Source organism: Nesoenas mayeri, assembly GCF_963082525.1.
Source record: "Nesoenas mayeri genome assembly, chromosome: 4".
Classification (NCBI taxonomy): domain Eukaryota; kingdom Metazoa; phylum Chordata; class Aves; order Columbiformes; family Columbidae; genus Nesoenas; species Nesoenas mayeri.
The window spans coordinates 48,864,150-48,878,319 of record NC_137540.1 but is presented as its reverse complement, the minus strand read 5'-3'; the positions used below and the strand labels follow the sequence as shown (position 1 = coordinate 48,878,319).

General features: G+C 43.6%; 1 protein-coding gene across 1 annotated transcript in view; it reads right to left on the bottom strand.

Moving 5' to 3' along the window:
* Nucleotides 1-11,896, bottom strand: part of KDR (kinase insert domain receptor) — a gene marked incomplete at both ends in the record, with an annotated part of 30,585 nt that extends 18,689 nt beyond the window's left edge. Inside the window, 13 exons of the mRNA XM_080344387.1 lie at nt 451-795; nt 1,525-1,633; nt 2,204-2,324; nt 3,560-3,716; nt 4,527-4,690; nt 4,784-4,895; nt 6,295-6,463; nt 6,652-6,791; nt 8,060-8,228; nt 8,555-8,679; nt 9,831-10,027; nt 10,518-10,608; nt 11,845-11,896. Coding sequence (XP_080200513.1) covers nt 451-795; nt 1,525-1,633; nt 2,204-2,324; nt 3,560-3,716; nt 4,527-4,690; nt 4,784-4,895; nt 6,295-6,463; nt 6,652-6,791; nt 8,060-8,228; nt 8,555-8,679; nt 9,831-10,027; nt 10,518-10,608; nt 11,845-11,896 — 1,951 coding nt within the window. The remainder of the gene's footprint in view (nt 1-450; nt 796-1,524; nt 1,634-2,203; nt 2,325-3,559; nt 3,717-4,526; nt 4,691-4,783; nt 4,896-6,294; nt 6,464-6,651; nt 6,792-8,059; nt 8,229-8,554; nt 8,680-9,830; nt 10,028-10,517; nt 10,609-11,844) is intronic.
* Nucleotides 11,897-14,170: the final 2,274 nt, after the last annotated feature.

Here is a 14,170-nt window from a genome sequence, read left to right as displayed (position 1 = left end):
CATTGCTTGTGCCCAAACACCAGCATCACTTCATAGAAGTTTTAAATTATAGACACCACTTCAAACTCGAGAGTCAGTGACACAAAGCAGTAGCACTAGTGTCATCAATACACACGTGTATACAACTAGGGGAAAAACGTGTTTGAAAAGTAAAATTGAGAAGCTATTGAGCTAAACATATGCCGCTATTTGTGCAAAAGCCAAACTCATGTCTTACACAGCACAGCGGCTTGGTCAGTGTTTCCTCACTTGCAGTGATGAAATGGTAAGTCCCTGCTGCCTGGACAAGCCCCAGACCTGCACATTACAACAAATGATGTAAACATATTTAACAAACTGCGTGCACCATTAAGCCAACACATGCAATGCCTGAAGATACCAAAACCTGTCACTACTACAGTTATTTTTATACTTAATCACCCGTTTTGGTTGACAGCAAGAGATCCATACCTTGCACAGTGAGGTGCTTCACCAGGCAGTGTTGTGTTTTAGCCTTTTTGTCCTGAGCAATGCAAACATAGTCCCCTCCATCTTGGAGGGAGATGTTACGGAGGATGAGCTCTAAGGTGACATTTTCACCATTGGTATTTGAAACCGTTGCATTCAGCTTTTGGAGAGCATTGAGGTTCTTGCAAACAGGCATGGGCAGCCCTCCAAAGGGAGTTTGTGAAGCGTGAGCACTGAGTTTGTACCACGACAACTTCTCAAAGGTGAACTTGTCTGCCGTGCATTGCAAGGACATGTTATCCTTCTCTGTGAGTTGACTCCGAGGCTGGAGATTAATTTCAAGACCCCCTGCAAGTTAAGAAAAAAATAGAAGAAACTCCTCTAAGGTTGCACATTATTTTTCCACCATTAACTTGAAAAATCCATTTTATAAACATAGCCTCATCCTCATCTTATCCAGTGGTAAACAGGGAAACAAAACACTGAAAAAAATCCATCACCTAAACGGTACAATCTCATTAAAAGCAATACATTTAAAATGGATCAAATGAAGGCCTGTGTGCTGAACACAGGTCCTCTACCTGTAGAAACCTACAGCAACCTAAGATGACTCTAAGCATTATCTTATAGTTCATTTTCAGATTTGAATTAAAATAACAGTTCAGCATGTGAATATGTAGATAATTTTCAAGAGACAGAATCTGCCACTGGTTTCAAAAACATGATTTTTATCTTTTACAGTACATCTTTACTCATTTTGTGACACCACCGTAATTTCTCTGAAGCTCTTATAAGTGACTGCAAAAGCCCAATAGCAATCGCTCTCAGGACAACAGTGCCTATTTTGTGCCATTTTCATGGGACTGCCACTCCGCTGATGTCAGCAGAACTAATCACTTGGCTGAAGTTAGGTGATGACTTTAAAGGCTGCCTTAGGAAAACCTTAGGTAAACCTAAAATCCTAAAGGATTAAAGGATTTTATAAAGGACGGGAATGAGACAAGTGTTGAAGAGCCCATCATTAGCAAAACAGATGAAATAACATCAATATGGCTGTCCTGAACAGAGTATACTTACTGGTCACATGGAAGGAGATAACTCTCTCACTTGAACCAGCTCTGTTTGTAGCCATACATCTATACAAAGCAGATACATTCGCTGATTGAATCACAAGGGTGCTCACAGTCTACAAAAGAACAACCAAGCAATTTCATAACATATATGAGCCTGACCACCCTAACAGATCAACAAAGCACTCTGTGGGTATCTGCACAACCAAAAATCCCTCCAAAGCACAGATCCATGTCACGGTGAGAGCACAATCCCCTCCTGACATTTAATTTTTTCCCTTAAGGTTGTAGCAATCAGGCAAATGAAAACATGAAACAACAGCCTGCAAGAAAGCACACTTCAGTGTATGTGTTAATAAATGCTGCACCCACAATTTCTTCTGCTCTTCAGTCTCTTCGGCTTCTCCTTATTACAGTTAGATGTCAAGATTAACTGTCCTGACTTCAGACCACTAAAAGGTGAGCACTGAAATCTAAGTGCACTTTGGACACTTCGGGTCTAAAGGACTGGAAAGTGTGTATCTCCGACGATTTGCTTTGGTATGAGTGTGCATGTCTAGCTGAGAGAAGGGCCCCAAGTTCAGTGATAGGTGAAAAGCATCTCATCTCTAGAGATAGATTTCCAGATTGTGGACTGCTGAACAGGGTAAATTATCCCCAACTGATAGAAGAGAAAAGCTGCTCACCTTTGTTTTCCCAGCAATAGTAACGACTCGGTGCTTAATTTCAACCTGATTCCCACCCTTTCTCTCCGAGATCACTTTCCATTTCCTGCATGCATATGGATTGGCTCCTGAGCGAACTTTCCTGAGATATAAGTAGAGATGTATGCATTAGATAAGATGATTATTCGCCCTTCAGGAGAGTGGTTTTGTGTTCTCTTCATAATAGGCAAATATTTATCTACAAATCAGATGCATCACTAGACACAGCCTACATCTTGGAGGAAAGAGTATGTTTCTGGAAACATTTCTATTAAATTGCACCCTATAACCTTCGGAGACCTTTGTGCTCTGTAAAATAAGGAACCCCCAAGCCTAAAGGTGAATTTCCTAATTAATCTGCCTGTGTCAGCTCAGTCAGAATGCTTGGCGGGAAGCAGCTATTCTGGAAACAAACCTCCATTCATAAATGCATGATTCAAGTTAATTTAGTTCAAAGGAAGACAGAGAGACATAGAAATCACTAAACTCTCTACAAGAATTTCTAGAGGACAGTAGCCATTGTATAGGAAGCAACCAGCCACCAAAGGAAGAAACTAGTGGAAATCATTTTAAAAACAACAACAGGAAAGAAGAATGCTTTTTTTTTTTTAAAAGGAAATCTGGGCTTATGGCAGGCTCAGATAAGTGAAGCTGCGTGAATCTCAGTCAGGCACTCTCTATATCATTCCCCAACATCAATCAGTGCACTTCCTCCGAGATACACTTTCACACAGATAAAGAGCACTGTCACACTCAGCACTTGAGCATAAGAAAAAAAAACACCACCAAGATCCATAATTAGCATAAACAGTAAGTTTCCTCTGTTTGGGATGGCGCTTTGGGCCTGTGGCCCACGAGGAGGTCAGAGGGGAGGGCAGGCAGATATCTGCCTTTGAAACCTCACGCAAGCCAAGATGCCCTTCAAGAAAATTTGAAAGGTGTTAAGATACAATTCATTTTAGTGATAGATTAAACAATATTATTTTTATTCTCTACAAAGGACTTATGTCAAAATCTATAACCTTGATCTTAATATCAGTGTCACATTCAACACCCTCAGACACATGATTCTAAGGCATGATGGCAACAGGCGGGCACTGTTGGCTCCTCATTGCGGGTGGCCCTTGCCTCTGCAACTCACCACCGCTGATGATGACCTCAGCAAATCCTGCCTGTAGTGATCAGACTATCAACTATAACAATCTTTTCTTCATTAGTCATTGGGTTTGTGCTTAGTAATGAGCCTGGACAAGGGATGCGTACAAAAAATCCCCTCCACCGCAAACAATCCTCAAGAGCTACATAAGCTGCAGAAGATGGCAGGGGCTCAGCACTCACTGGGGGCTGAAGGTGCACTCCTCCTCCAGCTGCCAGTGCCAGAGGATGGCGGCGGGTGGTGGGACAGCGTAGACAGTGCAGGTGAGCGTCTGCGTCGAGCCGTACTTGTAGGAGTCAACGGGGGCCAGCAGTGCATTCTCGCCGATTTGTGGGGGGACTGGAAGAGAGAGAAGTAGGTCACACCACCCGCTAACAGCTCCCCCATGGTACCAACTACACGCGTTATAGCCACAGTGACTAATTTGCACTGTGCTGCACTTCTGAGCGCAATGCAGAGCACTTCCAAGGAATAAGGACATGTTGGGAAGAGAACCTGCCCAGAACCTTGAGCATCAGGCCCTCAAGGCACAATGCTTACTACTATAATATCTCCCTTCATTAGCCTCTGGTTTAAAATGCAGCCCTCAAACTCCTACTACCATCCCCAGTCATTAAATTCATATTATTCCCCACTTCATGTAGCCTGGCTGCCCTTTCCAAGACCTATCTTCAAAGCACGGGTGTTCGGCTGTTTCCTGGGGAGTAGAGAGAAGGAGGAAGAGGAGGAGGAGGAGGAGGGTTGCAGAAGGCAGAGCAGAAGAGGAGGGACAGCCGGCTTGGGGCAGGAAGGATGGGTGAGGTGGGACAGGGCCAGGATGGAGCAGGGTGGGGGAGGACTCTGGCAGCACAGCCAGCAAGGAAGGCAGGAAAAGAGCAGGATACAGAGGCAAAGAAATAATATACAGAAAACAAAAAACACACAAAGTATCGTCACAACAACAACACCAGGAGCCTGCAGCCTCTTGACCAGCATGTCCCGGAACCAGGAGAGAGCTTGCCTCTGCCCTCCTAGAGCCCAGGTTCAAGTGCTCTCCTCCTGGCCACCACCCCAACTTACATCTTTATAACTCTGGGATGAATTTAAGCCTAAAAACAGTAATAAACCACATCTACACATGAAAGACAAGTATCTCTGTATTCCTCTTACCATTCACAAGCAGGGTAAAGGTATATCTCTTCTGCATCTTGTTAGTAGGGTTTGTAAGGACAACAGTGTAATTCCCAGCATCCTTTTCAGTTGCTTCTGTGATCACCAATGTGTAGCCAAGTTTAACTGTATGATTTGCATTGATGGCTTTTCCATTTTTATACCTGAAGAAAATATAGACCACTTTGAATACTTTAGAGATTTACCCTGACGAAGAAGAGCTCAGTTTTTCAAACACATTGTGTCCTGATTCTTACCATTTTGCCTCTGGTGGAGGATATCCTTTAAACTTGATCGGAATTTTGACTGTGTCACCTAACCTTGTCTCAACCACATTCTCCATTCTCTCCAGGTGAATAAAAGGACTTTCTGAAATAAATAAATAAATAAATAAATAAATAAATAAAATTGTCTTTCCATCTGAACGAAAGCATAAGTGGTCTCCGGTCAGTAGCACTCAATAGTGGATGACAAAGAGGACGCGACACCACTGTTGGCTCCAAACTGGAGAGAGCTGGTGGGCTCTGGACCCCGCCATGAAAACCCAGTTCTTTCTGTTTCACAGAGAAGCAGACCAGTCCCACCACGGGAGAGCTCTGGCAAGCAGATAAGACTCAGCTCTCAGGATGGTGCACCAACTGTCAAATCTATACACATATATAAATCAACAAATATCATAAAACTGGCTTGATCTACTAATTCCAGAGAATAATAGTATTCAAAACTACAATGTGATAAAGTTAGATGCTTTCAGTCTCTTCTCAAGTATGTGTTTGAACTGTTGCAGCCACAGAATACTTTTATATGATCTACATTACTTGTTATAAGTCATAAACTTGCATTCAGACTGACAGTGATTAGGCTTTGGCTAAGATTTAGGCTGGTATCAACATCTGGTATACTCACTATAGCACATCATCTGCTTTTGGTTCATGAAGAAAAATTGAAAGAACCCAGGAGAAAATTGCATCTACCTTGAATCACTGTGCCACATAATAAGTTTGAATGTTAAAAGTAAAATAAAAAGAAAAATAAGAAATAAAAAAAAAAAAGTGCCATTAATATTTAGGCACCAGGAATATCAGACCTCAGGAAAACCAGTCTCCTTGAAAATATAAACCCCTTTGTCTGACTCAGAGATTAAAAAAGGGCCACTCTCATGCTGGCAATTTTCTTCTAGAAGTAAGTCAGTGGAGCCACTGGGGCTGTGCCCAAGAGGGGTTTGAGAAAAGGCTGAATCCATCATACTTATCTATGCACTTAGCCAAAGCTGTTTGCTTTGCATCATTTCCATATGACCAAAACTCCATTTGATTCATCTATTCATAAGGTAAAAGCTGAAAGTTTTATTTTCCTAGCTTCATTCATGATGACCTAGACTCTTGTCCCATAGAGCCACCAGAATCTAGCAAAAGTTAATCTGGAGTGAGAGCAGGCAATCCTTATACGATGTCACGTACACAAATTCAGCTTTACAGGACTTCAAAGAGGTCAACACAGAGAGGACCGGAGGTTTACCCCAGTTTATTTTACTGCCCATTTTCCTATGGGATTCTACAGCTTTCAGTAACATACAGGATTCTTTAAAATGTTATCATTAGCTAAGCTTATGGTATAAAAATAATCCTACAATGAGTGCAAGGGAAATACTGTAGCTACAGTTTGCTTCATTTCTGTCATTTGATTCATCACCAAGATGCCTTATGCATCCCAATAATCAATCCCAAATCTGAAGCAACCAAGCAAACTGAAGAAGAATATGTCATACCATGGATAATGAAGTAACTGCTGTTTTTCATGTTCATACGGCCACTGGATGCTGCGCAAGTATATCGACCTTTGTCACTTAAGGACACGCTGTCGATGGTAAGAGTGCTTATAAACTTATTTACTTCTCCTGTGGTGGTTTTTAAATCCCTTATGGTTGCACGTTTTTCCTGTAATAGATAAAAGACAGAGGTGTTTGTGATTTTATTGTTATTACTCCTGTCACATTTTGCACACTTGTATATGCTAGCATTTTCTTTGTATATAATCATCTGCTTTGTCAATATCATAAAGAGGGGAGTGACACTAAATCAACTTATGTTGTGATGTTAGCACCTTTAAGTTATTATGAATTTACCTTGATGGAAGGGTAGTCCCATTTAAAATCAATCCCCACATTCAGCTCCGTCCTTACGGTGCAGTTGAGAACCAGTTTTTCTCCCACTGCCAGCTCTACTTGGTAGTGCGGGTTCATCGTCAGGTCATAAATTCGGTATCCTAGTGGAAGAAAAAGGCGCACACAAAAAAAAAAAAAGGAAGGAAGAAGAGGTTTTCTTACTGTACTCAGCACCAAATTTCCCAGGTGAATTCACCAGAATTCCCACCAACACCCCAGCTGCAAAAAGGCTCCTCAGTAGCCCAGTGGAGTATGATGATGGGTGTACAAAGGAGCCTGGAGGGAAGGGATATGCCTGCTTTGAGCATCTCCCTTTGGACAGCCACGTCAGACACAGTGCAGCAGAACGTATGCACTTTATCAGAGCTCCCCTGGCAGTGGGAGTGGGCAGGAGACAGTGACCCACGCAGTTCCTCTGCCTTAGACACCTTCTTCTTACCTTTGTGAGACTTGAAACTAAAAGAGATACATCCCCACACCTGGCAATAAATGGGAATTAGGAAGGGGGATTAAGTGAGGATTAAGAACAACAGTCTGGCTTTGGTAAAATTATCCAAATTTAATTTGTGCAAGAAAATGTTTACAATATTCCAAGCCAGAATATTCTGAATGCAGAAATTCTGCAGAAATTCTCAGTTTGCTCCACATCAGAGTGAAGACTGATGACTCTGGTAGAGAAGCAAGAGCCTGCTGCATGGAGTACAGGGTGGAGGGCAGCTGTGTTTTCCTGACAAGCAAGGTGAGACCACCTTGGTTCCAAATGGCCACTTGAAGTGGTCTCAGAATCAAAAGAGAGATAGCTACAGTTTCAGCTCAGGCTTGAGCCTCCACAGAATCATCATGTTACTTCTGGGTTTTAATGAACAACTGACAAAACATACCAGGACAGCATAAACCCCTGTCAGTCAGGACATAGGTCTGAAGGAGACAAGACAACCTAGATCCTAGAGTGACCTTCAGATCTCCCATTCCCTTGGTATCCCCTCAGAGCAATTCCCTCCCATTGCCAATGATGGATGCCTGCCTCTAGTTCCCCTCAACTATGACTTTGATCCTGGATAAATGAATAAAGTACAGAACAGAGTGATTTTAGGAAAAAGGCTTGCATTGTCAGGAAAAAAAAAAAAAAAAAGAATAAAACTCTGTGGCATCTATGTAACACTAAAAATAGAAGCACTTATCCCAATGATCAACCAAGAAGAACACAATACATTGCATTTAAAAGAAAAGTAATATATATCACAACATCCATTTTGCATTAACTGCATTGTCAGTATTGAATAACCTAGAGTCCAACCAAATGTAATTGGTTCAGTATGTTGTAGCAAGCAAAACAACATTGGCTATAGAGAAAAAAAATCTGGCTTACCTACAACTGCAACTATGTATGTCACAGACTGATAGCTTTCATCATCTATTTTAGTTTCACAGAAGACCATGCCCGCATAGTTGATTAAATGACTGGGTATAGTGAAGCCTTTTTTATTATTCCACGAAATCGATTTACCATCAGGCACAAATATCTTTTCTGGATATTTCTGTTTGAAACATTGATAAAATACATAGTCAGATTTCAAAATTCAAACAACCCTGAATTTTCAAGTTCAACATTTTCCATAACCACAGGGTCCCAGTTTTAACCTCCTGGCTCAGGCAGTCTCCCTTCCACAGGCCACCACTCTGCACTTTGAGAGCACAGAATCATGGATGAGCAGAGTTACAGCACTCACCTTGTAACCACAGGCTGTAAAATTCCCAAGGATGGAAATAAATTTTTAAGAAATGTATTTACACTTCAAGCAAAGTGTTTATGTCACAGTGATTTCAATTAACTTTTATAGTAATATTTTGGTTTTTTCCTTACCGCACGTAGCGATACATTGAGATTTGAGATGGTTCCAAGGCACGGCACTACCACAGTTTTATTCTTAGTGATGTATACAATGCCAAGCTGATCACTAACTGAAGTCACAAATGGAGATCTGTAATCTAGAAGAATATTCAATTGGTAAATGGATATTATTTGTCATGTGATTACAGAGGAAAGGTTCCCAATTTTGTTCTTTCCCTGTCTATATCTTCTCAACTCAGTTTTGTTCTTTTCTATATGGTAAAACATTTAAACAATGAGACTAAATAGGGGAGAACGTATTTTTATCAGCTCCCTCCCTGGCTTTACAATATCATTATTCTCAAAACAGCTATCAGCAGCATTGCACACTCTGGAGAATAGTTTCCTGCCACTGCAGTCTTTGTGCCGACAAAAATTTGATTTACCCTAGTATGACTTTCCTTGCATAAGTATTACAGGAAATATCAGTTAAAAGTAGTGACATGCTATATTGGCTCCCCCAATGGCAGCATTCTTTTCAAAGTCAGACAAAAAAAAAAAATAGTTTGTGATCTTATAAAACAAGCTAACCCATCTATATAATAACATCCCATTTTTCAAAATGGTAACTGTAAGTTAAAAATAAAAAGGAAACAAGGCGCACCAGAAAGAGGATATCAAACTACCAGTGCAAAAAGGCAGATGCCTCCATGAATGCACATACTTAAGCTGAGTGTATCGTTGGAGGCTTAGAGGTGTCTGCGATGCTCAGCTGCATTCCTACCAATAAAACTGACAACCTGAATTTGAAAACTTAGCTCTTAAAGCCTAAAAAGATTTTACTATTACGGTCAGCAGATGTATGGAAGTTTATGTTGTGGTTTGGTTTTTTTTGTTTTGTTTTTGTTTGTTTGTTTGTTTTTAATAGTAGGTATCAGGTAGTACACATTGTAAAAGGGATTAGATCTGTCTGTCTGAAACTCCTGCTGAGGTGAGTAATAGCTCTGACAGGCTCAGAGCGCAGCAGAGATACATACACTAAGTTCTGCATGGAGGTGAATAGCAGACCAGGTATTGCAAATTGCAGATTAGTTCAAAACCCACAGGTACAAAGGCTTTTCTGTTGATGGCAACTAGCATACTGGCAAGTAATGACTCAACATGTAAAACAAGAAAAATAACAGCTTCGCAAGATCAAAAAATTTAGGATTAAGAAATTTTCAAGTCAAAACTGTTTTGAGATAGCTGATATCCATTTTTGCTCTTGGTGCTAGGGGAAGACCTACCTAAGAACTTTGTAAGCCCTTACCTTGAACATAGACATAAATGGTTGTAGCTGCCTGGTTGTCCCTGTAAAGGCATCTATAGTTCCCTGTATCATTGCCGATGACTTTGAGGAGAATTAGTGTCTTGCAGTAGGGGCCATCGCTGCAGTCTGTCACAGAGATACGCTTCTCAGCACTGCTCTGGTTGTTTGGCCAGGACCACTCCAGTGGTCTCTGACCACTGGAAAAGCAAACGTTAGAGGAGTGTGAGCATACAACAGGCACTGGTGTCAATGCCAAACAGTCGAACCCCAGCCCTGCTAGTCTCTATGGCTATGGAGAGGAAAAGGCATCGTCCCGGCACATGGAGCTTCAAGACACGTAGGATAAATTCACATAAATTGACCTGTTGTTAATATCTGCAAGGAAGCTTCTTGAGAATTACTTTCTGCTCAAAGTGACACAGCATCCAAAAGGGAAAGTCAAGAGCTCACCGGTAGGCTCGACAATGAGCCAACCAACACTTGACCAACCAGACCCGGTACTCCCCAGGTCTCCCTTCTCCCACCCTTTAAAATTGTTTCTACAGTCGGTCAGAGAGGGCGGCACTAAGGGAGCAGGGGGAAACAGAAGCAATGACAAGGGAGAGATGAAGTCAACCACAATTCTGTACAAAAACTCACTACATAAATTACCCCCATCAAAATAATGCTGGACAGATTTGCCCTTACCTGCAAGTAATATTTAGGGTGTTATTTGCAGTTATTGTGAGGACATCTTTTTGGATGCTAAGGGTTGGCTGATCCAGAGAATTAAATAAACCTATGAAAACACATATAAAAAACCTCAAATCAATGCAACAAACAAAGTAAATGCTACTCAACGGGAAAAGCCTCATATACAGGAATATGCAGCATGTTTTAAGTGGACACTTTCACATCACCTATTCAGCAGTGAAGGGCAAGTAATGACTTTTCACACATCCCAGAAAGTTCAAAAACTCTGTCATAACAGGAAGCAAAGGCAGATGGTCAGGAGCTAGCTGCAGAGCACTACAATTCAGCCAGCCAGGGTGGAGTTCCTGTTTTCTTGTGTTGCCAATTTCAAGGTCTAAGAGGATGTGGGACATTGAAATGAAGTGAACCTTCATCCGATGATCTCACTCCCTGGGGAAAAGGACTACCAAGTTTTCTTATAACAAATTCAATATACTTATGTTCTTCAAGACTGCCGATCAATTAATTACATGAAGAAACTATTTTACACAGTCTGTTCACAAATTCAAGATCCCATGAATTTATTGTATCCCATGATTTTCTAAGGTTATCTCTTTCCTCCTAAGTAGTTAAGCAACAATGCATTTCTACCAGATTTTACTCATGAGAGCGGCTGCATTGTGCCCACCCTGAGCCACCCACCTTCCTGAGGGCTGTGATCTGGGTGTCAGCGCTTGCTCTGAGGCAATAGCCCAGCTTGTGCAACATTTACAAGGACGATGGGAGAGATTTTCAGTCTGCCCTGGCTGCTCCCATCACCATCAGGAATCCTGCCTCACCGGGGCGAACCAGCAGCCCCGACTGAGACAGCTCGGACAGCTACGACAGGCAACAAGAAAGTGAGGCCAAGCAGGGACCTTCCCTGTTTCCTTAGTATTTCCCCACGCTTTAGTCACTGGCATTCTGAGCAGGTTCTTCGCTGATGACGGGCTTCCCGCATTTGGCTCCAGGGACATTTTGCTCTCGGAAACGACGGCTGATGCTGGAGTCAAGCGAGCAGGACACTGTGCCGAGGCAGGCAGCCCTCCCCGACGGGCCAGCACCGGCCGGAGAGGAGAGGAGAGGAGAGGAGAGGAGAGGAGAGGAGAGGAGAGGATGCCCGCAGCGGGGGCTCGCACTGCCTCACCCGCTCTACTAGCCCTGACAACCCCAAGGGAAACCCGCACCCGCGTCGTTCCCGACACCCGATCATCCCCGCGTCCCCTCTCCTCGGGGCCCTGTGGGGCTGCCGGACCCCGGCGGATCCCTGACAGGGCGGACCCGGGGCTCTCTCAGTGCTTACCGGGAGCCAGGCACAGCAGGACCGCCAGCAGCCGCGCCGCACCGAGCTCCATCCCGCGGCCGCCGGGCGCTACGGGGGGCGAAGCGAACCCTCTGCCCGACGGCGTCGTCGGGGCGACAGCCGAGCAGAGCCGAGGCGAGCAACACCGCACCGCGCCGCCCCGAGCCGAGCCGAGCCGAGCCGAGCCGAGCCGAGCCGAGCTGAGGTGAGCTGAGCTGAGCTGAGCCGAGCCGCGCCGCACTGCCCGGGGGTTGCGGGACCCCGGCGAGCAGCACCGCCCCTCTTGTGCCGGTGGGGGCGAGGCTTGCCTCTGAGACCCCGCCCACCCCGCCTCGGCCCCGCCCCACGACCCGGCGGCGGATCGCGGCGGGGCTGCTCTGGTTTGAGGGGCAACCCCGGGACGTGCCCCCCCTGCCCGGTGACAGGAGGGCCACAGCCAGAGCGGCAGTCAGCAGTGAAATTCAACCTCGCGTCGCATTTCGTCGTGCATGTTTCGGGCTTCTTAGAGTCCCCTCAACAGAAATGACCCCAAATACCTGCCCTATAGGGTACATGCAGCGAGACACAGACATCTTCATGCCGACAGCAGCTTCATCCTGCCGGATTTGAAGTGTCTGGTGGTATCAGTGCTGAGTTCACAACGTGGGAGTCCCCGAATCGTGTTGAATGTACCCCCCAGCCCAACTGGCCACATCCCATCTAACTGGATTCAAGAGCTGCCTGTGAGAGCCAGCCCCATCCCACCCTCTGTGGCATGCTGCCCACTGGCAGTGCCCATTCCCCTCTCACACCAAAGGTTTGATTTCTTCCAAAAACGTACCCTCAACTACTAATGTACCTTTTAATCAAAATTATAAACTGGTGACTGTTGGAAGTTTGTGAGGTAGTCCTTTGGGAAAAATAAGCGTGTGGTTGTTACTGCTTTACCCACACACGTGACCATAAACCCTCTGCAGGTAATAAATACATCTGGGTAGACAGATACATAGATAAGTAGGTAGATAATCAGGTAGATAGAAACACATAGCTATGTACATAACTGCATGCATATACATATATGTAATTCTACATGCTTTATTTTAATCTTTCCCTGCTAATCTGCGTGTGAGCGTGTACACAAATGACTATGTTAATGAAGCAGTGATTTTCTTTCGCATGCTATGCAGTTTCAGCCATTTTACTGTACCGGGGGATGAGTATAATTTGCTTTGAAATTACACCTCTGTTGCTCAAAGAAAGATACAGTGAGTGGGAGAAGCCAAATTTCTATGCTAATTTTTCCCGGAAGTCCAATAAAATCCACGCAAAGTCAAAGAAGACTCATGTGGTTCAAGAAACAGCAAGTTGGCACCATGCAAATGAAATGTATTCTTGCCATTCTTTTGAGCTTTTAAACCAGAAAATTGGTAGTCCACCTTAATACCCCCACCTCCATCATATTGCAGGTCAGGTCATTGGTTGTTTTAAATTATTTAGGGAGCTGACAGTGATCACCAAACAACTGACTCTTGCTGAGAGTATGCTGCACGTGAGGTTTGTGTGGTAGTGATAAATACCTAGTGAGAACCAAGGGTATCTACTGCTAAAGAGCCACTTTTGACAGCTTCATTTGTGGTGATGTTGCTTTTGTTGACTACAAAGAAAAAAATTTTGATAGGGGATGGTAAAACTGCAAGAACTATTTGCTTCCAAAGCAGTCAACAAAGCAAATTAAACTATAGGAGTAAGCTGAAAAATGTTCACACAAAAGTGCTACAGGATCCATAGAACAGCGGGGAATCACTGGTAGCTCACTTCAGTGCTTTCTGCACTCCTACTTGTGCTTCCAAAAATACAATCTGTAGAAAACATGCCACTATATTGATTTTAACAGGTGGCTTTCCCAAAATTTAGTCAGATGATGTTCAACCAGAGTTCTCTGCAATTCCATTGATGCTCTGTTTTCATGCACAGTTGTTGCTATTGAGTCAGTGGTTTGGAAGGGTTGGTTTCATTGTTGAAAATTATTTTGGTGCCTGAGCTTTATAGGATCAAATACCCACTGTTTTCCCTGAGCATACCTAAGCAAAGATAAATGAATGCTAGCACCCCTTCAGACCCTTTGGCATTTATCATGTTCCCCACCTCCTTCTCCCCTGCAGCATCATGAGGAAGGAAAAAGAAGGAAAGGAGAGGGGCTGACGCCTCGAACACACAAACCTCCTGGCTGGTTAGTGCACACACTGAACTGAGTAGCCACCAACGAGGAGTTTGTACATTGGGAATGTTGGGCATCCACAGAGAAGTGCACATTTTGAAAGCACAAAGTGTTTTTATCTCCATGAGT